This window comes from Heterocephalus glaber, unplaced genomic scaffold (genome assembly GCF_053883595.1).
Source record: "Heterocephalus glaber isolate CG9 unplaced genomic scaffold, H.glaber_assembly_v1.0 deba00001720, whole genome shotgun sequence".
NCBI classification, from domain to species: Eukaryota; Metazoa; Chordata; class Mammalia; order Rodentia; family Bathyergidae; genus Heterocephalus; species Heterocephalus glaber.
Window position 1 is genome coordinate 2,427,851 of NW_028258433.1, and position 27,434 is coordinate 2,455,284.

A 27,434-nucleotide genomic window follows, 5' to 3' on the forward strand; every position below is an offset into this window, starting at 1 on the left:
AGTGCTACCCACATTGTCTACTGTGCCAGCAGAAACATACCCTGAAAGAGGGCTTTCATCTTCTTTGTTATTTTTTATTCTCAAAATTAGAATTATTAGTTTTGTTTCTTTTCTCTTTTCTTTTGCTCCTCTTTAATTTTTTTCTCTACTCTTTGCAAATATTTGTTTTTCTCTCCTTTTTTTTCTTTTATTCTTTCTTTTCTCTTTCCTTTCTCTCTCTCTTACACTCACTCTCTTCCTCTCCCACATTGTTCATCTTCCCTTTTTGTCCTCATTCGGAGTTCTTCTTTATTTTCCTATTATTCTCTTTTTCCTTCTCACCTGTGTCCTCTGGCCACACTGCTAACCTTCCCCTATCCTTCTTCCCATCTGTCCCTCCCTCTCCAACCCCTTCTAACTCCCCATCCCAAAGGGTAAAGTTGTTATATTGAAGAGTTTATTCACTATATGTTGGGATGGTCCTCAATCTTGATTTAAATCACACAGCTAAAGGTGATAGATTAATAACGACCACAAAATGCCATTTTCAGAGATGTACTTGATACAATGGTGTTGCTGATTGTATCACTTGGGCTAAGGTGTGGGTATTGATCTAGTCAATGAACCTTCCTAGTATAAGGAAACTGAGATAGCCTTAGAGTCATTAGAGACTCAAAATTAAAAGACCAGTTATATCTGGAAGACACCTCTGAGAAGCAATCATTCCATAAGAGTTCTAATTACAAGTAACAAAGGTATCTACAATAAGCAATTGCAAACTATCAACCCAGGAGTTAAACCAAGGACAGTACCAAAAACAAAAGATGAGAAGACATTTAAGCAAGGCACAAACTCAGACTTTCACCCCACCAAGGGTAAATCCTGGGGGAAATGAGATGGAAAAGTCCCATAACCAATCACCTGGATACCCTGAACTGATAGCACAGGAAGTAACAAAACAGATGAATGAGGCTCTAGAAAAATTCAAAGAAATAATCTCCCAGATATCCACAGAGATGGTGAGCAGAGGGAAAGACATGATTAGAGGATCTAGAACAGAAACAGATAAAAAAATAGATGAGCTCAGAAACATGCTGGAAGCCAAGAATACCCAGCATAAGAAAGAAATGGAAACCATGATTGCCCAACATAGGAAAGAAATGGAATCCACGAAACAGATTCAAACAGATATTCAGGAGATCAAAAACTCCATTGAAAGTATCCACAGGAGATTAAGGGAATCTGAAGATAGAATATCAGATATAGAAGACAGGATTGCAGTTAGAGATCATGAAAATAGAGATTTCTTAAAATTAGTAAGGGACCATGAGAAATCAATCCAACAACTGCTAGACGATGCAAAGAACAATAACATAAGACTGATAAGACTCCATGAAAAAACAGTAGAAAGCACAATTGACATAAAAAAAAAAAAACTGTTCTCAGAAGTAACAGTGGAAAACTTCCAAGACAGAGGTAGAGAATTGGACATACAGATAAGTGAGGCATATAGAACTCCAACTAGCCCTGATCAAAAAAAATCTACATCTAGACATAATAGTCAAGATCCCAGAAACCCAACAGAAGAACAAAATCCTACAAGCAGTTAGAGAAAAGAAACAAATCACCTACAAAGGAAAGCCCATCAGAATCACAGCACACTTCTCAACACAAACGCTCAAATCAAGGAGAACCTGGAGTGAAGTATTTCAAGCCCTAAAAGAAAATAACTTCCAACCTAGACTGTTGTATCCCGCAAAATTATCTTTCAAAATCAATGGGGAAATTAGATACTTCCACAACAACACCTGAGAAATTTCATGACCACCAAACTAACACTACAAGCAATTCTAAACAATATCCTAGAAAAAAGCAATGAAGATCACAACTCCATGAGGCCCAACAGAGGGAAGCCACCAGCCAAGGTAAGACACTAAAGGGAAAGGGGGAAAAAATAAGAAATAAAAGAGCCAACAAAAGTAGAACATCATGACAAGGATAAATCAATATCTATCAATTATAACCCTCAATGTTAATGGCCTCAATTCACCAATCAAAATAAATAGACTGGCAGAATGGATTTAAAAGGAAAATGCAACAATATGCTGTATACAAGAAACACACCTAACTCAAAAACAAACTCATAGACTGAAAGTAAAAGGATGGAAAAAAGTTCTCCATGCCACAGGAACCCAGAAAAAAGCAGGGGTAGCAATCTTATCTGCAGACAAAGTAGATTTCAAACCAAAACCAATTAAGAGAGACAAAGATGGTTACTACATCCTTGTGAAGGGAACAATCCAAGAGGAAGAGATGACAATCCTAAATATATATGCACCTGTAGGGGGCCCTGCCCCCCCCCCCCCCCCCCGCTGGAAATCTTGAGTGCCTTTTACGGACATATCCGGGCCTGCTACAAATCTACCCGGCAACAAGGAAGTAGCCCCAGTACCCTCCTCTTGCTCCTCCCCTCTAGCCCTACGGTATATATGTTGTAACAGCTTCTGCAATAAACGAGACTTGATCAGAAACCTGTCTTGTCTCCATCTCTCGTGTCCCCTGTCCCCTCTCATCCTCGCTCCCCCTCTAGGGTCTCCGTTGACTTACCCGCGGGCCGGGACAAGTGGCGCCCAACGTGGGGCCAGAGAACGGGGGATCCAGTGAAGGACGCTGCTCAGGGGCCCTAAGATTAAGATTGAGGAACAAAGAGCATACTCGACATAGAAGAGGCTTGCGATTGACGTGGACCTGCCGTCTTTTTGCACCTCGGTAAGTTGAGCAGCGATTATGGGACAGGGCATTAGTCAGCACGAACTGTTTGTGCAAGGTCTCAAGAAGACATTACAGGCACGAGGGGTAAAGGTTACAGTCAAACAATTGCTGAAATTTTTTGATTTTATTAAACATCTCTGTCCCTGGTTCCCTGCTGAGGGAACCATTGACGAAGAGAGATGGAAAAAGGTGGGGGAGGCTCTCCAGGATTATTATGCCACTTGCGGACCCGGGAAGGTCCCGATTGCGGCGTTCTCATATTGGAATTTGATTAATGATATTATTTCCCAAAAAGCAAGGGATCCACTGGTAGCTCAGGCTATACAGGTTGGGGAGGTAGCCCTCCGTAGTGGTGAGGAGCTGACACCCGCTGGTGACACTGACGCAGTTCCCCGGGACGCCAATCTGGCGCCGGGACCCAGGCCAGTTAAGGCCACGCCTTCCTCGCCAGACGAGGAAGAGGACTTGATGTCCTTTGACAGTGATGATGATCCCGCCCCCGACGGACATAACGTTCCCTCGGACCAATCCCAAACGGCCGCGATCCCTGCCAAGCCCTATAAGGCAAAGCCTTGCCGGACCCCCGCTTCCTCTTCCTCCATCACTGCCTCTAAGGCAACCCCACCCTCGCGGGAGGTTCCGCCCCTATATCCCTCCCTTCAAGCCTATCGCTGCTTGCCTCCGCCACCAGATCCACCCCAAAAGGACTCCGGAACTGACGAGTCTGCGGGGGAAGCATTGCGGGGCGGCTCTGGGTGCCCCCCTCCTTATATCCGTCCAGGCCCCAGCACTCCCGCTTTGGCCTATCCTGTTGTTGATCCCCAAAAGGAACTCCGGGACAAAATAGACTTTCTAAAAGAACAGATAAGGTTAGAAAAGGAACATCAAGAACTTATTACCCAGCTTGAGGGCTTAAGAACAGGCAAGGCTCATGGAAATGTCCCTATAGAGGACACCCATAAGCCACGACCCCCCATTAGAGGGGCGACCCCCAGGGTGCCGTCCGGGTCAAGGGTACCCCTAGAACTTGAGCCCGTGGAAGCCTTCCCTGTCACTGAGACTGTTGACGCACAGGGTCAGGCATGGAGACACCATGGCGGCTTTGATTTTAAGGTTATTAAAGAGCTTAAAACGGCTGCGGCTCAGTACGGGGCCACTGCACCTTACACCATGGCTATTCTAGAATCGGTGGCAGAAAATTGGCTCACCCCAATTGATTGGCAGACTCTGGCCCGTGCCACCCTTGCAGGAGGTGACTACTTATTATGGAAATCTGAGTATGTTGAGAATTGTCGAGAGACCGCTAGACGCAATGCTCAGGCGGGGAATGGTTGGGTGCTTGACATGCTTCTTGGGGAGGGGGCCTACGCCGCTAACGACCAGCAAATGCAATTTGACGTGGGGTTGTATGCCCAGATTCAGACCGCAGCCACTAGGGCCTGGAGGAAACTCCCTTCCAAAGGAGACGTGAGTGCCTCCCTCACTAATATCCGGCAGGGGCCGGACGAGCCGTTTGCGGACTTTGTCCACCGCCTTCTCACGGCGGCAGGCCGGATTTTTGGGAGCGCGGAGACAGGGACAGATTTTGTTAAACAGCTTGCTTTTGAGAACGCCAATGCCGCCTGTCAGGCCGCTATCCGCCCCTATAAAAAGAAAACTGACCTTTCCGGCTACATTCGCCTTTGTTCTGAGATTGGGGCCGCCTACCAACAGGGCCTTGCCATGGCGGCCGCCATGCAAGGCTTCACAGTCAAACAATTCTTACAACGCCACATCGGCAATAAATGCTTCCGGTGTGGGGCCATCGGCCATTTTGCTAGAGAATGCCCGACCGCTAAAATGCAGGGCCCCGACGCTCCGCCCCCAGGGCCCTGCCCCCGATGCAATCGGGGGAGGCATTGGGCGAGTGAGTGCCGATCCAAGACTGATGCCCAGGGCCGACCCCTCCCCCCTCTCCAGGGTTTGAATTCGGGAAACGGGAAAGGGGGCCAGCCCCGGGCCCCCAATTCCAAACAAATTTACGGGGCGCTCAATTTTGCTCCAATAAACAGCAATCCATTTCGGACCTCGTCAGAGCCACAAAAGGAAGTGCCGGATTGGACCTCAGTGCCACCACCCACACAGTATTAACCCCAGAAATGGGAGTTCAGGCCCTTGCTACGGGAGTCTTTGGACCCTTACCTAAGGAGACCTTTGGCCTCGTAATAGGCCGAAGCAGCAGTACCATGAATGGACTGCTGGTTTACCCAGGAGTGATTGATAGTGACTACTCTGGGGAAATTAAAGTTATGGTTTCTTCCCCCAAAGTTATTAATACCATTCAATCAGACCAAAGGTTTGCCCAATTGTTACTCCTTCCCCTTCTCTCCACCTCTAATAAGGCTCTTAAAAACGCCCGAGGCAGCCAGGGTTTCGGCTCATCTGATGTCTACTGGTCGGAGGTACTTTCAGCACAAAAGCCTCTCATGACCTTGTGGTTAGATGGGAGACAGTTTTCTGGGTTGGTCGACACTGGTGCCGATGTAACTATCATAAAGGGAGAGGATTGGCCTCAGGCGTGGCCATTGAAGGACACCCTCACCCATCTCAAGGGTATAGGGCAGAGTCAAAATCCTAAACAAAGTGCCAAAGATCTGACCTGGAGGGACCAAGATGGTAATCAGGGCACCATTCAACCTTATATCATCTCAGGGTTACCCATTAATTTATGGGGGAGAGACCTATTATCACAAATGGGGATAATTATTTCCAGCCCCAATGAAATTGTCACTATGCAGATGTTTAAAAATGGGTACATTCCAGGAACAGGGCTGGGAAAACACCCTACTAGCCTTACTCACCCCATTGAGCCTGTCCCTCGGCCCCCTCGAGCAGGGTTGGGCCATTTTCCATAGGGGTCGCTGACACTCCTGCGGTCCATGCTGAAAAGATCACCTGGCTCTCGGATGATCCAGTGTGGGTCGATCAGTGGCCCCTCTCCAAGGAGAAGTTGTTAGCAGCTCAACAGCTGGTGCAGGAGCAGCTTCATGCTGGCCATATCATTCCTAGCCACTCCCCTTGGAATACTCCCATTTTTGTCATTAAAAAACGGTCGGGAAAATGGAGGCTCTTGCAAGATCTCAGAGCAGTTAATAAAACTATGGTACTCATGGGAGCTTTACAACCTGGTCTTCCCTCACCGGTAGCCATCCCCCTTGGATATTATAAGGTTATTATTGATTTAAAGGATTGTTTTTTCACCATTCCCTTACATCCTGCAGATCAAAAACGCTTCGCTTTTAGCCTCCCGGCGACCAATTTCTGCGCCCCAATGCAGCGCTTTCAATGGCTAGTGCTACCCCAAGGCATGGCCAATAGTCCCACCCTGTGCCAGTCATTTGTAGCCACAGCACTTCAATCCACCCGAGACAATTGGCCTCAAATGTATATTATCCATTACATGGATGATATTCTCGTGGCGGGACAATTGGGAAGTGAGGTTTTGGCTTGTTATGCTGACCTTCGGCGGGCCCTTGAATCTTGTGGCCTCCAGATTGCCCCTGATAAGGTTCAACTAAAAGACCCTTACAGTTACCTCGGATTTCAGATGAAGGGACGTCATATTTCCTCCCAGAAGCTCACCTTGCGGCTGGACGGTCTTAAAACTCTGAATGACTTCCAAAAACTGCTCGGAGATATTAATTGGCTTATGCCCTATTTAAAGCTCACTAAACATGACCTGAAGCCTCTCTATGATACCCTGCAAGGTGATAGCCACCCCACTTCGCCTCGGGAGCTCACTGCTGAGGGGCGCAAAGCCATTAGCACGGTAGAACAAGCCATTCAAAATCAGACAATTACCTTTGTAGATTATAACTCTCCTTTACAATATATCGTTTGCAGAACCTCTCTCTCCCCCACCGCTGTCTTTTGGCAAACCGCTCCCCTTTTATGGGTTCATCTCCCAGTTTCCCCTAAGCGGGCCTTTTACCCTTATTATGTTGCAGTTGCAGACCTGATTGTTCTAGGTAGAGACCATGGAAAGATGTACTTTGGAAAGGAACCTGATGTCATTATCCAACCCTACCTTAAAGATCAAATCGATTGGCTTATGCAGACTACCGATTCCTGGCCAATTGCTCTCGCTTCTTATTCAGGATTATTGGACAATCACTATCCTCCCAACAAACTCATTGACTTTGCTAACAGACATGACTTCATTTTCCCAAAGGTCACTTCTTGTTCTCCTCTGCCAGAAGCCCTATCCGTTTTTACAGATGGTTCTTCCACTGGGATGGCTGCCTATGTGTGGGACGATAACATTGCCCAGTTCCAAACCGCCCACTCTTCGGCCCAATTAACCGAGCTGCAGGCAGTTATAGCGGTCTTTTCTACATTCCCTGCCCGAGCTTTTAATCTTTTTACTGACAGTGCTTATATTGCTCAATCTGTCCCCTTATTGGAAACATGTGGATTGATCAAACTTGCTTCTCAGACTGGTGGTCTCTTCCTCCAATTACAAGATTTAATCAGAAAGAGATCCGAATCCTTTTTCATTGGACACCTTCGTGCCCACTCTAACTTACCTGGCCCACTCACACAGGGCAACCGCTTAGCAGACCTAGCTACAAGACCTCAAGTTTTGGCCTGTTCAATAAATACTGATGCCCCCATTCCAATTGACCAGGCACAAAAGGCACACCAACTGCATCATCTTAATGCTCACACGCTTCGCCTTATGTATAAGCTTACCAGAGAACAAGCTAGACAAATTGTTAAGGCCTGCCCTACGTGCACTCTACACCTTCCTACACCTCATCTGGGAGTTAATCCTCGTGGCTTGATTCCAAATGCCCTCTGGCAAATGGACATCACGCATTACCCTGAATTTGGAAATCTTAAATATATACATGTCAACATTGATACCTATAGTGGATTCATATTTGCCACCCTGCAGTCCGGGGAAGCTACTAAACATGTCATCGCTCATCTCCTCATTGCCTTCTCAGTACTTGGATGTCCACAACAAATTAAAACAGACAATGGTCCCGGCTATACCAGCTCTGGCTTCTCCAACTTTTGCAAACAATTTGAAATAACACATATAACGGGAATCCCATATAATCCTCAAGGACAAGGCATTATAGAAAGGGCTAATCTCACACTCAAAATTACTTTAGACAAAATAAAAAAGGGGGAATGGTACCCTACCAAGGGGTCTCCTAGAAACCTGATATCACATGCACTATTTATTCTTAACTTCTTAAATTTGGATGCCAAAGGTTCATCTGCAGCCAATCGTTTCTGGCAACCAGAGACGCAACGACAATTTGCCTCGGTGATGTGGAAAGACCCCCTGGACCACTCATGGCACGGGCCCGATCCTGTACTTATCTGGGGCCGAGGATCGGTGTGTATTTACTCCAAGGAAATGAAGTCAGCCAGATGGCTCCCAGAACGCCTAGTAAAACAAGTTGATGGGCGTGCTGATGATGCCGATGACCTGACGTTGTCCAATCCTGATCAGTTAACAATGGCGCCCACAATTTCAATTTAAAATGAGCAAGGATATAATTCAGCTTATCTAGTAATGTTTGGGTGCACCCTGATGTTCTACACCGTCTTACATGTTTGTCTAGTGTTTGTTGTTCGTGGTCATGTAATTGAGCTCAAAATGTTCTTTTCTCTTTAAGGGATATTCACCCATTGTTACATTGATGATGTTATTTTGTTAAAGATATGCTTTTCTCTTGGATCAAGGTATCACTGGAATTTATTAGATTAAAGTGATTTTTAGATGGGAGCTCCCTTTGATGAATATAGAAGTGGCCACCCAGAAAATATTGTTCTGGTCTTAATTCCTCAAAGGGACTCCTTAGTGAAATTTATATCATGTGATCTTAGGGAACATCGTCATCACTTAAAGTTTGGACCTCCGGCGCACAATGAAGAGGGAACTCATGAAGGACATCTGGCTGAATGAACGATCCGAAAACAAGAATAGGATGAGCTGGAAATACCTAGTTCCCCTGATGTTGCTGACCAGGGTATGGGCGGTGTCGCCTTCAGAAGGGTTAGACCACATGAAAAATATATGGATTCAGTTGGCAGGCTCGCTCAACTTGTCTGAGTTTTGTCTAAGTGCTGATGTAAACTTTCATTATATGTTGGGAAGTTGCCTCGTTCCTGTATGTACCCCATTGGAATCATTGCGGCCTTATACTCTGTTTAAAGATATCCCAGGAAAAAATCTCACATATGCAGATAGTTACAATTGGGGATCTGCTACTTGTCACAGGCCCAAGAATGCTGTCAAATTATATTCACCTAAGGTAATTATGTCTAATAAGACCGAATGTGCTGTATACAGAAATTGTACAACTAAATGTCTGCAAGTTAAACGTTTGGAAAACATGTCCTGCCGTGTTGAACAAGAAATTATGTATAGTAATTGCCATGTCTCTTTGCCAATGGGTTGGTTTTACACTTGTGAAAGGGAAACTTTTAATTACATTCCGGCCAACTTGAGTGACACTCGTTGTTGCTTGAGTCGGTTGGCTGTGATATTACCAGACAGAACTGATTTGATTGTACCTAATCGAATTAGACGGTGGTCGCCGTATACCGCCCCGGGATGTAATGATGATGTGGGTCTATTGACTGATGCAGAAGTGTTAGTCATGATAGGGTCTTTTGTTGCTCTGCCGTCCATCGGGGTGCACGCGGAAGCGGCAGTGCGAAGATTAGCCTGTAAAGTGGTAAAAGGATTGAATGCCACCTCCACCGCCCTGGCGTTGATTAATCAAGAATTACAGGAACAAAGACAAGCTATTTTGGATAATCGAGCAGCAATAGATTATTTGTTGCTTTTTCATCACCAGGGCTGTGAAAAAATAAAAAATATGTGTTGTTTTAATTTGACTGACAATGGAGAAAAAATCGATGATACAATAAAACAATTGAAAGACCTGGCTAATAAGGTGCACAATGAGGATGGCGGAGACCTATTTAAATGGTTGACCTCATGGCTACCCAACCTAAAATGGGTAAAACAATTGTTTCTTGCCATTGCAATTGTATGTGTTTGTCTGTTATTGTCATGCTGCTGCATACAATGGATACCAATGCTTATACGTAGAAATCGCTTTGATTTTTAGATAAAAGGTTCAGGCTGATATGATTTAAAAGCCTTGTATTCCCCTTTGTATTTTAACCTATGTTAATCTTAGTAACTAAAATGTCCTCGGATAGTTCTGATTTTGTAAGGTTGTGATTTCCCCTGGAGCTATAGTGGAGACAAAGATGTACGTCAAAATCAGCGGTAAATTACTGTCAGGATGTTGGCTGGACATACGCTACATGGGCCGATTCCATCTCTGCCACGGCGTAAAATTCTCGCCCCACCTGGTGAGCGGGCTGGCAAGCCAATGACGGGCAACTGAGCAAGCGTGCCATGCAATGAGAGAGCCCTCGTGTGCCGCCTAAGACAGGTGCCAGAGCCTTGATTCTCTGGTTAACCGATGACGGGTAAGGTGCACGGTGCAGACACGTATGTTGCTCTGACCCAAGACAGGCTCAGCCCCCGCAGGCTTGATTCTCCTGACGCTTTTCTAAAAAATAATTTTAAAAGGGAGGACCTGTAGGGGGCCCTGCCCCCCCCCCCCCCCCGCTGGAAATCTTGAGTGCCTTTTACGGACATATCCGGGCCTGCTACAAATCTACCCGGCAACAAGGAAGTAGCCCCAGTACCCTCCTCTTGCTCCTCCCCTCTAGCCCTACGGTATATATGTTGTAACAGCTTCTGCAATAAACGAGACTTGATCAGAAACCTGTCTTGTCTCCATCTCTCGTGTCCCCTGTCCCCTCTCATCCTCGCTCCCCCTCTAGGGTCTCCGTTGACTTACCCGCGGGCCGGGACATGCACCAAATACAAATGCCCCCAACTATACAAAACAAATATTAATAGACATGAAAAACCAAATAAACACTAACACAATTGTAGTGGGGGACCTCAATACCCCACTGTCACAAATAGACAGATCATCTAGACAAAAAGTTAACAAGGAAATTCTAGAACTGAACCAAGCTACTGGACAAATGGACTTAATAGATGTTTACAGAGGGTTCCACCCCACAACATCGGAATACACATTCTTTTCAGCTGCACATGGGTCATTCTCCAGAATAGACCACATGCTAGCTCATAGGACATGTCTATGTAAATGTAAAAGAAATTGAAGTTACCCCCTGTATATTATCAGACCATAGTGCAATACAATTGGAGATCAATAACATAAGAAACCACAAAACCCCCCAAAACACATGGAAACTGAATAACACCCTCCTGGACAACCAATGGGTCACAGAAGTAATTAAAGAAGAAATTAAACAGTTTCTACAAGTAAATGAAAATGCCAGTACAACATACAAGAAAGCACAATGAAAGAAGTTCTACTGGGGAAATTCATAGCAGTGAATGCCCATATTAGGAAAACAGAGAAAACTCAGATAAATAACCTAATGCAGAACTTCAAGCTCCTAGAAAAAGAAGAGCATAACGAATCCAAAGCTCATACAAGAGAGGAAATTATAAAGATTAGGGCAGAAATCAATGCAATGGAGACTAAGAGAACAATACAAAAAAATCTATGAATCATAGAGTTGGTTATTTGAAAGAATAAATAAAATCGATAAACCTTTAGCCAACCTTATCCAAAAAAGGAAAGAAAAGGCACAAATACATGCAATTAAGGAAAAAAGGTGAAGTCACAACAAATCCAACAGAAATCCAGAGGATCATCAATACCTACTTCAAGAATCTCTACTCCAATAAAATGGAAAACACAGAAGAAATGGGCAGATCCCTAGATACATATGAATTGCCAAAGTTAAATGAAGATACAGAAATTCTAAACACCTCAATTACAATGAGTGAAATTGAAAATGTAATAAAATATTTACCAACAAAGAAAAGCCCAGGTCCAGATGGCTTCACTGCTGAATTTTACAAGACATTTAAAGAAGAACTAATGCCATTACTCTTTAAACTCATCAAGGAAATTGAAAGGGAAGCAATACTTCCAAATTCATTCCGGGAAGCAAGTATTACTTTGATTCCAAAACCAGGGAAAGACCCAACCCAAAAAGAGAACTACAGGCCAATCTCCCTAATGAACATAGATGCAAAAATCCTCAACAAGATACTGGCAAACAGAATACAGAGGGTCATCAAGAAGATCATACACCCTGACCAAGTTGCATTTATCCCAGGGATTCAAGGACAGTTCAACATTTGTAGATCAATAAATGTAATACACCATATTAACAGAGTCAAGGACAAAAACCATATGATCATCTCAATAGATGCAGAAAAAACATTCAACAAAATCCAGCACCCATTCATGATAAAAACCCTACAGAAAATTGGAATAGAAGGTCTTTATCTTAACCTGATTAAGGCTATGTATGAAAAACCAACAGCCAACATCACACTAAATGGTCAAAAACTGAAAACTTTCACGCTAAAATCAGGAACAAGACAAGGATGCCCACTATCACCACTCCTGTTCAATATAGTTCTGGAAACATTAGCCACAGTAATTAGAAAGGAGAAAGAAATAAAAGGAATCAAGATAGGAAAAGAAGAAGTTAAACTGTCATTATTTGCTGATGATATGATACTTTACATAGAAGACCCAAAGAACTCTGCCAAAAGACTTCTAGACCTAATTGACAGATTCAGTAGAGTAGCTGGATACAAGGTCAACACTCAAAAAACAATAGCCTTCTTGTACACAAATAACAGACTCACTGAGAGAGAAATTAGGGAAACAATTCCTTTTACAATAGCATCCAAAAAAATGAAATATCTAGGAATCAATCTAACAAAGGAAGCAAAAGACCTCTACACTGAAAAACGCAGCACTCTGAAAAAAGAGATCAAAGAGTATACAAGAAAATGGAAAGACATCCCTTGCTCCTAGGTAGGAAGAACCAATATAGTAAAAATAGCCATACTTCCAAAACTACTATATAGATTCCATGCAATGCCAATTGAAATTCCAACAATATACTTAACAGAACTAGAGAAAACAATCCAAAAATTCATTTGGAACCAGAAGAGAGCTAGAATAGCTAAAGCAATTCTAAGCAACAGAGACATGGCTGGGGGTATCACAATCCCCAACTTGAAAGTAAACTACAAAGCTACTGTGATAAAATCAGCATGGTACTGGCAAAGGAACAGACCTGAGGATCAGTGGAATAGATTAGAAGATGCAGAAACAACTCCAGACATGCTCAGCCACCTCATCTTTGACAAAGGAGCCAACCACCCTCATTGGAGGAAAGATAGCCTATTTAATAAACGGTGTTGGAAAAAGTGGATTTCAACCTGCCAAAGATTGAAACTAGACCCATACCTATCACTATGCACTAAACTAAGATCAACGTGGATTAAAGATATGAATATTAAGACAGAAACACTAAACTTCCTGGAAGATAAGTTAGGTAGAATTCTTGAAGACATTGGCATAGGAAAAGACTTCATGAACAAAGCCTCAGCAGCATGGGAACCAGCAGAAAGAATCAACAACTGGGATCTCATGTTATTAAAAAGCTTCTGCACTGCAAAAGAAACCACCAACAGAGCTAACAGACAACCTATAATATGGGAAAAAATTTTCAGCAGCTGTACCTCAGACAAAGCACTACTATCTAGAATATATAAAGAATTGAAAAAAATTAGACCGCCCAAATTCAAAGACCCAATTCAAAAATGGGCATCTGAAATGAACAGACATTTCTCAGACAAGGAAGTAAAAGCAGCAAACAAATATATGAAAAAATGTTCAACATCCCTGGTCATTGAAGAGATGCAGATGAAAACAACACTGAGATTCCACCTCACCCCAGAAAGAATGGCTGCTATCAAGAAATCAACAAATAACAAATGCTGGTGGGGTTGTAGGGAGAAAGGAACCCTTCTCCATTGCTGGTGGGAGTGTTGACTGGTGCAACCACTGTGGAAGTCGTATGGAGATATCTCAAAGAACTAGTACTAGAGGTTCCATTTGACCCAGCTATTCCCCTGCTGGGGATCTTCCCCAAAGAATTAAAAGACTCATACCACAGTGATATATGTGTACCCATGTTCATAGCGGCACAGTTTGTAATAGCTAAAGTTTGGAAGCAGCCCAAGTGCCCATCAACTGGAAAGTGGATAAAGAAAATGTTGTTTTTTTTTTTAATAAAATGGAGTACTACTCAGCCATAAGAACAAAAAACTAGAGTCATTTATAGCTAAATGGATGCATATTGAGGCCATACTCTTAAGTGAAATAAATAGGACACACGTGTGTAAATACCGAATAGTTTCTCTAGTGTGAGAAACTGATAGTGTAAACAAGGGTTAAAATGATTTAAATGAATAATTGATAATTTGAAATAGGAAAAAAGCTCCAAAGACGAAGGAGTGAAGGGAGGGGAACAGGAAAGGAAAAGAGGGAAAGGAAAAACTATGAGAAAGGAAAAAAAATGGAAATGAAATCTATGTAAATAGGGAAGGATGGAGGGGGTGAAGGGGGCACAGGTAATGGGTAAGAAAATAAGAACCAAGATATGTCATGTACAGGTACAAACACCCAATGATAAATGTAAACGAATTGTATACCTAAAATGTACCAATAGAAGAACTAAAAAAAAAAAAAAAATTCTTGGTCTCTAGTTTTGTCCTGTTTGGAAGTAGTGGAACCTTTAAGAAGGCCTAGTGGGAAGTCTTTAGGCCATCGTGAGCATGCCCCCAAAGGGGACAGTGGAACTCCAGCTCTTTTCTCTCTTTTTCTTTTTGCTTTTTGGCCATGAAGAGTCTTCTGTTGTGATATGCTTCTTTATCACAGTCCCAGTGATCATGGAATGCAACTAAAAACTGAGCCCAAGTAAGGCTCTTTATAAGTTGACTATCTCAGGTATTTGTTAGCAATAACTGACTGACACAGGTAATGGTTATTGCAATGAATAAGGAGCGAGGATTAAAAGGGTGGGTTGGAGGAGAGTTCCAAGCATGCCAGGGTAGGACAGGTGGAGCAAGGAAGATGGTTAGAAAGTGGTGTGGTTGAAATTAAGCTTTTGGAGGCAGCAGAACTTGGTGATGAACACCTTTGAAGCATAACAAGAAAAGTGCATGAAAAGTGCAGATGAAATGAAGAGGCCAGATGGTGTATGGATTTTCTCTGGGGAAGGCAATGTAATCTAAATGGCTGTAGGAGTGATTCAGAAGCCAACATGCTAAAGGAAAGACAGCATGTGGTTGGCTATCTGTGAGCTCCTCATCTGCAGATTTAAATTCAATATTTGAAAATATTGTATCTGGACTGAATTATGTACAGACCTTATTATTCACTAAATGAGATGATTTAGAGTGTATGGGAGGATGTGAGTAGGTTCTCTGCAAATGCTATGCCATTTTATAGAAGGAACTTGATCTAAGGGGGATCCTGGAACCAATAACCCAAGAATACTGAGGTGATACCAAAGAAACAGGAGCAGGTGAGTCAGTCTAAAGGATTGCTTCAAAGATCCTGGGTGGTGTTAAGGGAGATGGGGAGCAGTTGAAATAGCAACGAGGAAGAATCTAGCCCATCTGCATGCCCAATAGTGTAATGGGAGACAAAACAGCCACAGTGAGCAGGGCCGTAGGAATAGCTGTTTCTTCAGAGAAGTGTCATTTCCCTTGGCACAAGGGCAGGGGAGAGACTTGGCAGAGTTGAGGCCATAGGAGATCCTCAGATGAGAGGTCAGGGATAAGAGAGATTGGGCAATTGAGTGAGATTAGATCTGGCCCTTTAACATCCTAGGAGGCCTAGAGTTTGTAAGGTGACAGTTCCATCAGAATGCAGGTCATAATGGAATTAGGATAAGAGGTTCTCATGGTTGCCTTGGCCTTGCACTGGCCTCTTGGGTAGTGGGAAAGCTGTGGTGGAATGGGCATCTCTGGAAGGGAAGAGACTGAATAAGAAGCAGAAGCTCTAGGCTTCTTCCAGTCCTTTGCCAGTTGAATAGGGGTCTTGTTTATAAGCAGTAAGAAGGGATCCCATCTGCCTGAGGCAGCATGGTAAGGAGGCCCCTCTGCTTTAACCTTGTAAGAGAGTCATGTTAAAACCAGTCACGTTTGTTTCTTGTTTCTACTTGCTTTTTTCTGCCTATAAAATCTTATCTCCTCTGCTCAACTCAACCAAACACCTTTCACTTTGTAGACTGGATGCTGCTCAGTTAATGAATTGCTAAAAATTAAATCATAAAATTGAATTTGTTGAAATTTTGGTTTTTGATAGCTATTCACCACGGAGGCCTACACTCCCACGTCCCTACCAGTGTTCCCCCAGCAAATCACAGAAGGAAAGGGGGCTCAAAATTACATCAGGAGGTACATCCATGAAAAGACATTGATTCTGCAAATAGCAAAAGTACTAAAATGACCACAAGTGTTTGGAATTGGAGATGTTTAAAATAATCAGTGGATTAAATATAACCACAGAAACAAGAGATCATAAGAAAGAACTCTGTGAAATACTTCAGACTGCAGATGAAAATGCATTTATTTATTCAGTTACTGTGAGTACTTAATACCTTGGTAAAGTACCCTTCTTGCCAGTCCTCCCTTAATTATAGTCCTCCTACTCGGCTGGCAGGCAGAGACTACCTAAGTATGTTCAAGTGTTCCTACAACACACCTGGTATCTAACACTCCCCTTGGCTCCCAAACCATGCAAACCAGGCCTGTTTAGCAAGATGGCAAATTGTTTGCAGTTATAAACTGATGTCCAACTGGCTATGAATTTGTGGATTAAAGAATTCTGTGTTTGGTAAATACTAGAGAAATCCTAAATTTAAAACCTTAGTTCCATATTGGGTCTTAACCAATACTATTTTTACCAATAGAGCAGTGGTGGGGAACCTATAGCAAAATGTGTTGTTTTTCTTTTAAGACAAAAGATGTTAATGTGTGAGTTGTTTTTTTAAACCTAAGCCTCAGTATTCAGATTTAATTGCAGCATTGGCACTTTACGATGAATAAGTGGGTTTAGGGTTGCAGTTTGGGCACTCATCTCTAAAAGGTTCACCATCACTGTTATAGAGTATTTATTGCAGTAAATTTGAATAATCATATTTCTCAGTTAACTGTAAGCCATCATTATGCTCATACACATGATAATCTCACTTTATTACAAAGGTAATTGATAATCTCCATATTGTGAAATGTGTATTTGATAAACTTGCTTGGGAACAACTAGTTTGAGTCACATTTGACAGATGATTTATGATATTTTTACTAAAAAAAACAGTAGCAAGCCAGGTGTGGTTTATGCCCATAATCCCAGCACCTTGGGGAGCTGAGCCAGAGGACTTCAAGTTTGAGTCCAGCCTGGACAATTTTCGAGACCCTATCCCAAAATCAAAAGAAAAAGAAGGCTTGGGATATAGTTAGTGAAAAAAACAAAAAACAAAAAAAACACTCCTCAATTCCCATGAAGGAAAACTAAAGTATGGTAAATATGGCAGTTTGCTGGATATCATTAAAGTAATGCACAAAAGAAATGCAAACTGGTATCTATTAATGGTGTGAAGCTCCATAGAAGTTACTGTGAAAGGGTCACTATATTAAAGGTCATCATATCCAGTCATTCCAGATTGTAACAAAACATTGTATTAAAACCTCAAAGCAGCTGTTTTTGTCTCAAGTTTTCCATTACTAATTTTACATAACTATTTAATTGCTCACACATCCCTGGAAAAAAACCTGGTTTCTTTTAATTAGACTATTTCTGATTCTTTATGTTACCTTCAAATCTTCAGATTAGTAATTTTTCCATTCCTAAACACTTTGGATTTATCAGTAAGGAGAATACAAATTAGGTAAATAAAAGCCATAGCTCATTAATTTGACGACCAAAAACTCTGCATGATAGGCTCTGAGTCCCTTGGATATGATAAACAAAATTTTATCCATGAATATGCATATTTTGAAGAGAGTCATTAGCTTCCTATTTGAGGGCTTTGTTTATTTTTTTGTAATAAGGCTCAAACCCAGGCCATTTAGCTTTTCATAGGGCTCCATGAACCCCTATAGTAGTCTCTTTGGAAGCTTGACTTAAATAAATGGACACTACCCTGTACATTTCCCTCCTGTTTCCATCCTCAAGCCTTGTCCAATCTTCCCTTGAGTTGCATCCATACCTTCCTCTCTAGACCCACCTTAGCCCTACACCTCCTTGCCCCTCCCTTGAAATATAATTCTGTTAACCATTGTCTGAACTCTTATTTCTCCTATACTATAGCCAGACCAACCACCTAACGTGGATTTTATTTTGTCCTAAAGATGAAACCGCTACTCTACAAGGTGACATCTAGCCTCATCCCTAGGTGCCCAGGGCCCTTCCACAGTTACAAAAACTTCCACTGCTTCTTTTTAGAGTAAGTCCATCTTCCACAATGCTTATGCTCACCCACCTGCAATCTCCCCAACCCTTGAATGCCCCTCCCCTGCCTTGCTTCCTCTCAGATCTTTCAGCGTTGTTTCAAATCTTCCAAGAAGACAGAGCTTTGGTCTATATTGACCACTATAACCATCCAGAAACATTTTTCTGTGGGGCTCCTGCTGATGCTCCTTACTTGCATTTTTATCTGACTTTCCACCTCCGAGCACAGCACCTGAGAAGACAGGGAATACCCCTGCATTGAGAGTGCACAGTGCACCAAGCCTGTTCTAGAAGCACAAGCAACTCGAAGGAAGTCTTGATGTGTACTTGACATGAATTCCTACTGAGTGTGTGTGAGAAAAGCTCACTGGTTTCAGGGTAGTCGGAGGTTCACAGAGGAGAGGCAGCAGGGTAGGCTGCCTTGAGAAAGTGGCTCCTCAGTTGATGCTGCCCTGGGAAGGGAGGTGGAGATGGGGAGCACACATCAGTGAAAAGCACCTGGGGTGTAAGCAGTCGGACCATTCAGGGATCCTAGTAAGGGCACAGAACCAAGGGAAGCTTTCGTGGAGGAAGAGCTACAAGACAAGGTGTGGATCGTGCCAGCCCTTGGGTGCTGAGCTCAAGGATAAGGCCCTTGAAAATGGTCATCCCTAAGAGAAGGTGGTCTCTGCCAGGAGTTTGTAACCTTGGTAAAGACATTCACTTTCAAAGTGGGAAGGCACAATTCCAAGTCCTCATAATTTTAGTGCTAGCAAGTATTATACTGTTCATCTTGAAATATTAAATTAGATTTGAACAATGTATAAATGGTTTTATGACTTAATTCCCCCCAATTCCTTGTTTCCACTGTAAGATGCCCTTAAATGTAGGCGGGAAGTTTGGAATTTTGATGAACTTCAAAAAAACCCCAACCTGAGAATATTTTGGGACTACCTACCTGCTAATCTACCTGCAAGTCCATCATAACCAATGTGGTGTTTCACTTAGGGCTCCTAACTATACAACAGAGAACATTTTAATGTCAGCAGTTATTTCTCAGTTGCCCATGAACTAGCACAAACAATCAACAAGTGGGATCTCTTCTTATTAAAAAGATTCTGCACAGCAAGAGAAACCACCAGCAGTGTGAAGAGGCAACCCACAATGTGGGAAAAAATTCTTCACCTGCTCTTCCTCAGACAAAGGTCTACTATCTCGAATCTATAAAGAACTTAAAAAGATCAGACCTCCCAAATTTAAAGACCCAATCCAAAATTGGGTATCTGAAATGAACAGACATTTCTCAGACAAAGAAGTAGAAATAGCAAATAAATACATGAAAAAATGTGCAACATCACTCGTCATTCGAGAGATGCAAATGAAAACAATGCTGAGATTCCACTTCACTCCAGAAAGAATGGCTGCTATCATGAAATCAACCTATAACAAGTGCTGGTGGGGCTGTGGGGAAAGAGGAACCCTGCTCCCCTGCTGGTGGGAGTGTAGACTGGTGCAAGCACTGTGGAAATCAGTATGGAGATACCTCAAAGAACTAGGACTGGAAGTCCCATTTGACCCCGCTATTCCACTGCTGGGCATCTTCCCCAAAGAATTAAAAGAATCATACCACAGTGATATATGTGTGCCCATGTTCATAGCAGCACAGTTTGTAATAGCTAAAACTTGGAAACAGCCTAAATGCCCATCAACTGGAGACTGGATAAAGAAAATGTGGTTTTTTAATAAAATGGAGTACTACTCAGCCATAAAAAATGAGAAATTAGAGACATTTATAGCTAAGTGGATGCACATTGAGGTGATACTCTTAAGTGAAATAAATAGGACATACATGTATAAATACCAAATAGTTTCTCTGGTGTGAGAAACTGAAAGTGTAAATAAGGACTAAATGTATAATAGGTAATGTGAAATAGGAAGAAAAGGGGCAAAGGGGAAGGAAGTGGGAGGGCTAGGGGAAAGGATAGAAGGGAATGGGATTAATATGAGAAAATGGAAAAATAGGAACCAAATCTTTGTAAATAGGGAGGACTGGAGGGGTTGAAGGGAGGGCTGGGCAAGGGTGAAAAATAAGAACCAAGAGAGACTATGTAAAGGTGCAGATTTTCAATGATGAACGTCATTATACTGTATACCTAAAATGTACCAATGATTAGAATGAATAATCGATAATGTAAAATAGGAAGAAAAGGTCCAAAGGGGTAGGGGTAGTGGGAGGGGCAGGGGAAAGGAAAGAAGGGAAAGGAAAAATGATGAGAAATGGAAACAATGGAAATAAAGTCTTTGTAAATAGGGAAGGGTGGAGGGGGTGAAGGGAGGGCTAGGAATGGGGAAAAAATAAGAACCAAGATGCATTATGTAAAGGTACAATTCCCAATGAGAAATGTAATTGTGTTGTATACCTACAATGTACCAATAAAAGAATTTAATAAAAAAAAAGTCAGCAGTTATTTGATATGCTCGATCAGCCCTTGCCAGGCATCCTCTGAGAGACCGACCTCTTGTGACTCCGTTTCCCCTGCCTTTTTCTAGGCTCCCAGTTCTACTCACCATTCAGTAGATTTCAGAGACAAAGCATCCACCAGATGGTTTTAGGATCGGCAGAGAATTATATGCTTCTCTATTTTTATACAAAGTCTTAAGTGAAACATGGACTTGAAGAATACTTGTGTCCTCCGTGAGACTAGAGTTGAAAATATATCATTTGAAGCTTTTTACAAGGAGCTCATCCATACTATTTCTGCTATTTTGAGTTGGATTTCAGAGGAAATCTGCAGCCGGCTAAGCGAAACGTGGTGTCTTTTCCTAGATTCAAGTCCATTTGTCCAAAAGGCATGACCAAAGTTCAGTGACTCATTTCCTAGGACAGTGCGCTTCCACTTGCCTCTAGAGGACTACTTCTCACACCATCTGATCTTTATGGAAATAATAACTACGTTCGGTATTTGGTGCGGTCCAACAGTTCAGAGAGAAGCCAAAGGTGTTCACCCGTGTACCTGTCCGTGGGCCGTGGCTGCTTTTCCGTTGCCATGATACCATTCTTGGTATCCTGGAGCTCATGTCCAAGTCCGCTCAGAGAAAGGATGAGTTTGAACGCCAGACTTAGGCTCCCAGTCCAGATGCTGCGTAGCCAGGCCCAACCGCGTTAGGAAGTAAACTGTAAGTGGATACGTATTGTCCTCCCCCTGGACAGGGTTTCCTGCGCTGGAAACGGGGCAGCGTTGTGCTCATATTCGGTTAAAAATCGCTCAGGGTTGCAGAAAATTAGGACCACGTCCCTGGGTGGGCTTGAACCACCAAGCTTTCGGTTAACAGCCGAACGCGCTTACCGATTGCATCACAGAGACCCAGCCCCTTAGGCTGCCGTGCGCTGCCTACACGTTTCCGCTGTGGCTCACACCACCCTGGGCGTCGCCAGCCCGGGGCGGAGGACCGTGGCGCACCGGCCGGAGCTGCGGGTTGGCCAACACCCGGGGTAGCAGAGCCGAGCGGCGGGAGGAGCTGCGGGTGCGCCGACCTCGCGAGTCCTCTGGGGACAAAGGGCCCTCCTCGGCGCAGCAGCCTCTCTGTGAACGTGGGCACAAGCAAGATCCTCCCTGCAGTGCCCGCGCTCTGTGCAGGAACTGATGGGGGACCGCGACCTGCCGTTGTCAGAAGCCTGGGGTTCTAGAAGCGCTTGCGACCGGGTATGAGGCCGCACAGACAAAACCCGACTTGTCCTTGGGGAGAAGAGGAACGAGTGCTCTGACATGGGCTTATAGGATAGTCCCGTCTGTTTAGGCCAAACCTGAGAGCAGTGCTCTTTTTCGGGGTTGTTTTTTGCTCCTTCTCCTTAGACTTTTCCCTTCTCGTAATCGCCCTCATAACAATTTAAGGATTGATACACTGCGGACCGGTGTGTGCGCTTTGTACATTTAAAAAGAAACAATTTCTGTCGCCTAAGAGGCAGTGTGTACCCTTTGGGGGCACAGGACCTCCCTTGAGAACGTGTGGCATAAGGGGCACAAAAAAGGGCCCAGTCTGACAGCCCCGAAGGTTCCCTGCCTTGCCATCTTCAGCGTTTAGCCCGCTGGAATCCAAGCTGCCTCGTCGGGAGGGAGGGGAGGTGTGGCTGTAGCGGTGCGCCTGCCCCTAGGAGAGAGACGGGGACTTCCCGGGTTTACTTCTCTTCTGGACTGACCAGTTGCGAGAGATCTTCTGAGAGCTGCTGTCCCTACAGAAGCGGAATTGATCTGGTCGTCTTGTAGTCAGCCCAGCCCTGTGCGTTCCAGGTTTCCATTCTAACTCACCTCCTCCTCTTGTACCTTCCTCCTCCTTCTCTATCCTTCTCTGGCTCCCTTTCTTCTTTATCTTTTCTCAACATTTTAACATTTTTAATATACACAGTTCAGGCTCATTAAGTACATTCACATTGCTGTGCAGTTACTGCCACTATCCATTTCCAGAACCTTTTCATGTTCTCAAACTGAAACTCCATCCCTGTTAAACAGTGTCTTTCTTGCACCTTATCTCTCTAACTTTGAACACTCTAAGAACCTCCCATAGGTGGAACCATACAATATTTGTCGGTTTGTGACTGGCTGTTTTCACAGCGTGAGGTCCTCACTGTTCATCCTTACTGCAGCACGAATCAGAATTTCTTTCCTTTTGAAGACCATTCCGTTGCATGGATATACCACATTTTGCTTATACCTTTATCCCTTGATGACTACATGGGTTGCTTCACTTTTTGGCTATGGTGAATAATGCTGCTGTGGATGTGGATGTACAAGTACCTGTTTTCGTCTTTGCTTTCAGCTCTTTTGGGGACGTCCCCAGAAGTGAAATTACTGGATCATTTAATTTTCCACAATGGCAGCACTTTACATTCACAACAGCAGGTGCAAGGTTCCAATTTTTCCACATTTTAGAAAAATGGTAACTATCCTAGTGGGTGTAAAATGCTGTTACTGTAGGTTTTTTTCTATTTCCCAATATTAGTGATGTTGCATACCCTTTCTAGGCCCCTCCTTTGAAGCTGGGTTCTACGCTTTTCTTGTATTTGTTTCTTTCCAGTGAGAGCTGGCTCTGTGTGAGGAAGAAGCTTTGCTGAGGAGGCAGCCTCCGAGGGAAAGGGGAAGGAAAAGGCTTGAGGGCTTTTGGAGTTGGGCCTGAGCATGAGGAGGGGGAAGATGAGAATTCTTCTCATTAGGGCCATCTAGAAATCTTGTCACGAGGTGCTTGCTTATGTGTGTTACGTGTGTTGTTTACATGTTAGAGCCCAATGTCTTTGTCCTATTTATGTATTTATGTATGTGGTGTTTGTGCCACCCACTGAAGACAGAATCAATGCCCTCTACCTGAGAAATACTGGAACAAATCATGCTTTCCAAACTGTACTTTTAAAAGTTAACTTAAAATTATTCTGATTTAATGACATTTTGTATGCATTTTTAGTTTCATCTTAAGAACTGTGGGGACTTCTTATATAAATGTTTAAGTGATGATCTCTTTTTTAGTGATTTAAAAAAACATAGTGGGATATGCCAGTTAATAAGAAATATAATTTTATTTTTCTGTAATGCCACTAAATATCTATTTTGATTCTCTGCTTTTTTCTCCCAGTGCAAGAAGTTTCACATGCTAGGCAAGTGCCCTACTACTGAGCCACATCTTAGCTCATGATTCCCTGTTCTTTTGCTGCCAGAGACGAAATCACGTTAGTTCAAGATCTCCCCTGTGCCCTTTCTGGAGTCATTTCCAGGTGCTAAGGCTTTGGAGGGAGGGGACCCATCTGGCCCTTGAGCAACACATGCACACGGGTTGTTGGAGAGGAAATTTGGCTCCCTTCAAAGTTCCAGTGGCTCTGCTGTGCCTCAGTTGAGGGAGAGGAATCTCTTAGGAAATTGGCTTTGTTGCATCACATATTCCATAAAGCCATGTCTGGGGACAGTCCACCGTGTGTAAGGGACCCCAAGCTCCTTTGATCTCATCAACCCCATCCATATCTCTATTTCTCTAGCTCCAGGCTATGGGCTGTAGAAACAGTTGTGAGATCTTAGAGGCACCTGTAAAGATAGGGAGAAGGAAAGCCAGGAAAAAACCACTTGAGTCCCATTAGAAAGTCTAAGGATATTCTTTAATCATACATGTTTGAAAATAGTACCTAGTTTTTTCTCTTAGCCCAAATTCTGGGGTGTCTTCCTCCATTTTCATACGGGTGGGATGGTTTTCTGTAAGATGGCATTAATAAGCCAACTCACATTTTTATAATTGTAGGTACTTATCAAACTATGGAACAGGCATTCCTGAATCCAGGTGGTTTTGTCCAGATGGAAGCACCCACTAAAATATAAGCTCTTTGAGGATGGAGAGTTTAGTCCACTTGTTTCCTGCTGCATCTTCAAATACATACAGCAATGCCAGGCACTTAGAAGATGCTCAAGAACTAGGTACTGAATTAGTGAGTAAATGGAAACCATAAGCCATAATGTAAACTGAAAAGATAAAATGTGACAGAAAAAATAAATTTCTAATACATAAGTAGCATTTATCAATTAATATGGGAAAAATCCTTCACAACTCAATTAAAAACAAGACAAAAATGGGCATGAGCAAAAAATTACCCAAAGATAAAAATACATGTAGTACAACCATTATAGAAAATGGTGTAGAGGTTCCTAAAAACATTAGAGCTAAGACTACTATTTGACCTAGCTATCCCACTACTGGGTGTATATATCCCAAAGAAATGAAGAGATACTTGCTGCCCGATCTTCATTGAAGTATTATTCATAATATCTAGGATATGGAATAAACCTATGTATCCACCAGCAGATGAATGGATAAAGAAAATGTGGCACAAATACACAAAGGAATATTATTTGACATTGAAAAAGGAAATCCTGTCATTTGCAACAACATAGGTGAATCCAGAGGATATTTTATTAAGTGACATAAGTCAGGCACAGAAATACAAATACTGCATGATCTCACTCATGTGTTGAATCTAAAATGTTAAACTCACAGGAATAAAATAAAATGGTATTGCTAGGGGTTGGGGTGGAAGTAGGATGAAGGGAGGAGATGTTGGTACAAAAGTTGCAAAGCTTCAGTTAGACAGGAGGAATAAGTTCTGGAGAACTAGTGTACAACATGGTGAAAAAACTATGAAGACATGAGGGAAGTATGTATTAAAAAATTTGCTTTAACTATTACAGTGTACTTTTGTGATGTATAGATATCATATTATATCCCATAATGTGTACAATTTTGTCAGTTAAAAATATACATGACCAATATAACCGCAAAGGTTTAGTTTCACTGGTAATCAAGATAAAAAAATAAACGACGTAAAAATGTTCCTTTCCAAATGGCAGAGAAGAAAAAGGCATAATCTGAAAACACTGGTCTGGGTGCAGAAAGTATGGGTCCTAACGCAGTGCTGCTGAGAGTTAAATCACCGAGCTAATTCTGGATAGCAGTGTGGTAAGATGAACATCAAACAATGTTTATACCCTCTCATCTTGGAAATTCTGTTAGAAATTCATCCTAAGGCATTAACCCTGGGATATGCTTACAGTTTTAAGTATATCACTGGTCTTATTGATAGCAGGCCTGAAACAACCTAAATGTGCCGTGATGGGAGAAAATGATGATAAATTGTGGCATTTTTAGAAAATAAAGTATTAACTATATAAAGATTTAAAATAATGCTTTCAAAATAAAAAAATACATGAAATTTTAACAGTCCCTTTCTCCAATGGCAAAGAAGGAAAAGGCGAAATACAAAACTAAAACATTCAAAGAAGGTTTAAAACTATAATGTCACGATAAAATGTTAAGTAAAAAAAGTAAGACACATGACCTTATAATCATACAAATAGTATTTCCAAAGAATACTTAACAACACAGTGATGATGAAAGTTTTAAGCCAAAGTAAGTGGGGATCCATGATCATTTGTGGGGGTGTTGTTTTTGTGCTGGTGCTATTAGAAACAATTTCTACGTACTTCCTCCTTGAAGCTCCCAGCAGCATCAGGCAGCAGAGACCACTACTGCTCTTCCGGTGTGCAGAGACAGCTGTGTGTCCCAGGTCGTGGGGACAGTGTGTGGGATGGCCAGATTCGGATCCTGGGGTCAGGTTCTAGAGCACACACATGCACAGGTGTAGCATTTGGGAATGATGCAGTTTACTATTAGGGTTATCTCTGGACAGTGATATTTATATTCTTCGTTCCCATTATTTTCTCAAGCGTTCAAAGCAAGCACTTCTTGAGGGGCCAGTGTTGAAAGACAGCAGCAATTTCCTTAAATTATAGATAGAGGGTGGTAGGTGGTTACTTTCGGCAGCGATTGTCTTGTCTAGGGGCAGAGGAGTGTCCGTGTGTGGGGTGCCGATCTCGGATCTGGGCACACAAGAGGGTCTCCATCGAACAGTGTCACAGTCACGTTGGCCTCTTGTAGCTCTTTCACCGCCTGAGAAAGCGGGGTCAAACTATGCTGGTGAGCGAGTTGACAACATATGACTTCAGCGATAATCATGTTTTCACTTCAAAACAATTGTGGATCCTGACATTGGAGGCAACTTTTACCTTCTATGCAATCGTTTCAAATACCTCATTGGCCTTTCTAATTTTTCACTTTTTGTCACAATGATTGTTTTCACTTGGGCAGGATAGCCCAACTACATGAGACTACTGAGACTCTTTTTTAAACCTCTGCAAATGCACAGTACCGTGAAATATATCATGCTAAGTGTTAATGGCAGCCAGCAGCTACTGACTGAATTAGCAAGGAACTGGGTTGGAGTTTCTGGGTCTCCTTTCTCTTCAAGACCCTTCCTACTGCAGGTTGCGTTCATCCACGGAGTGGGAGAGAAGATACATTAAAAAATTTTCAGGGTAGCTGGTAAATGTCTGAGGACACTGAGGTGAGAACAGTTATAAGCTGTCAGCATAGATCCTATGGAAGACAAGCAGCAAGGCTGATTTTCCAGGGGACATTTCAGGGGTGAGGAGGAGGAAAAGGAAGAGAGCAGGGGTGGGTGGGAGGCGTGGAGGAGCCTGCTGAAGCTCAGGATTAAGATAGGGTGTGGCTGGATTTGGAGAAAGCTACTCTGTGTCAGGGGATGGCGGTCCTTGAATACTAGCCTGGAAAAATGGTGTCAGGAAGAGTGCTCTTCATAATCGTGGAAAATTTAGCGTGGCTTAAACATCAAAGGGATGATATATTAACCACTTAACAGTTTAC

General features: G+C 42.8%; 1 protein-coding gene, 1 long non-coding RNA gene and 1 other non-coding gene across 3 annotated transcripts; 2 read left to right on the plus strand and 1 right to left on the minus strand.

The window, feature by feature from the left end:
- Nucleotides 1–2,372: 2,372 nt before the first annotated feature.
- On the plus strand, nt 2,373–10,558 carry LOC147821680 (uncharacterized). The gene is made up of 2 exons (XM_087199519.1): nt 2,373–2,748; nt 8,635–10,558. The coding sequence occupies exon 2, from the start codon at nt 8,676–8,678 to the stop codon at nt 9,885–9,887; it is 1,212 nt and encodes a 403-aa protein (XP_087055645.1). The 5' UTR covers nt 2,373–2,748; nt 8,635–8,675; the 3' UTR covers nt 9,888–10,558.
- Nucleotides 10,559–21,476: 10,918 nt separating this feature from the next.
- Trnan-guu (transfer RNA asparagine (anticodon GUU)) lies at nt 21,477–21,550 on the minus strand. Its single transcript has one exon. It is a non-coding gene; the product is annotated as a tRNA-Asn (tRNA).
- Nucleotides 21,551–21,628: 78 nt separating this feature from the next.
- LOC147821681 (uncharacterized) lies at nt 21,629–27,199 on the plus strand. Its single transcript, XR_015446664.1, has 3 exons — nt 21,629–21,889; nt 23,808–23,946; nt 24,462–27,199. It is a non-coding gene; the product is annotated as an uncharacterized LOC147821681 (long non-coding RNA).
- The last annotated feature ends 235 nt before the right edge of the window (nt 27,200–27,434 follow it).

What these genes read in the sequence shown, in the direction of transcription:
- LOC147821680 (XM_087199519.1), top strand. Translation starts at nt 8,676, where the DNA reads ATGAAGAGGGAACTCATGAAGGACATCTGGCTGAATGAACGATCCGAA.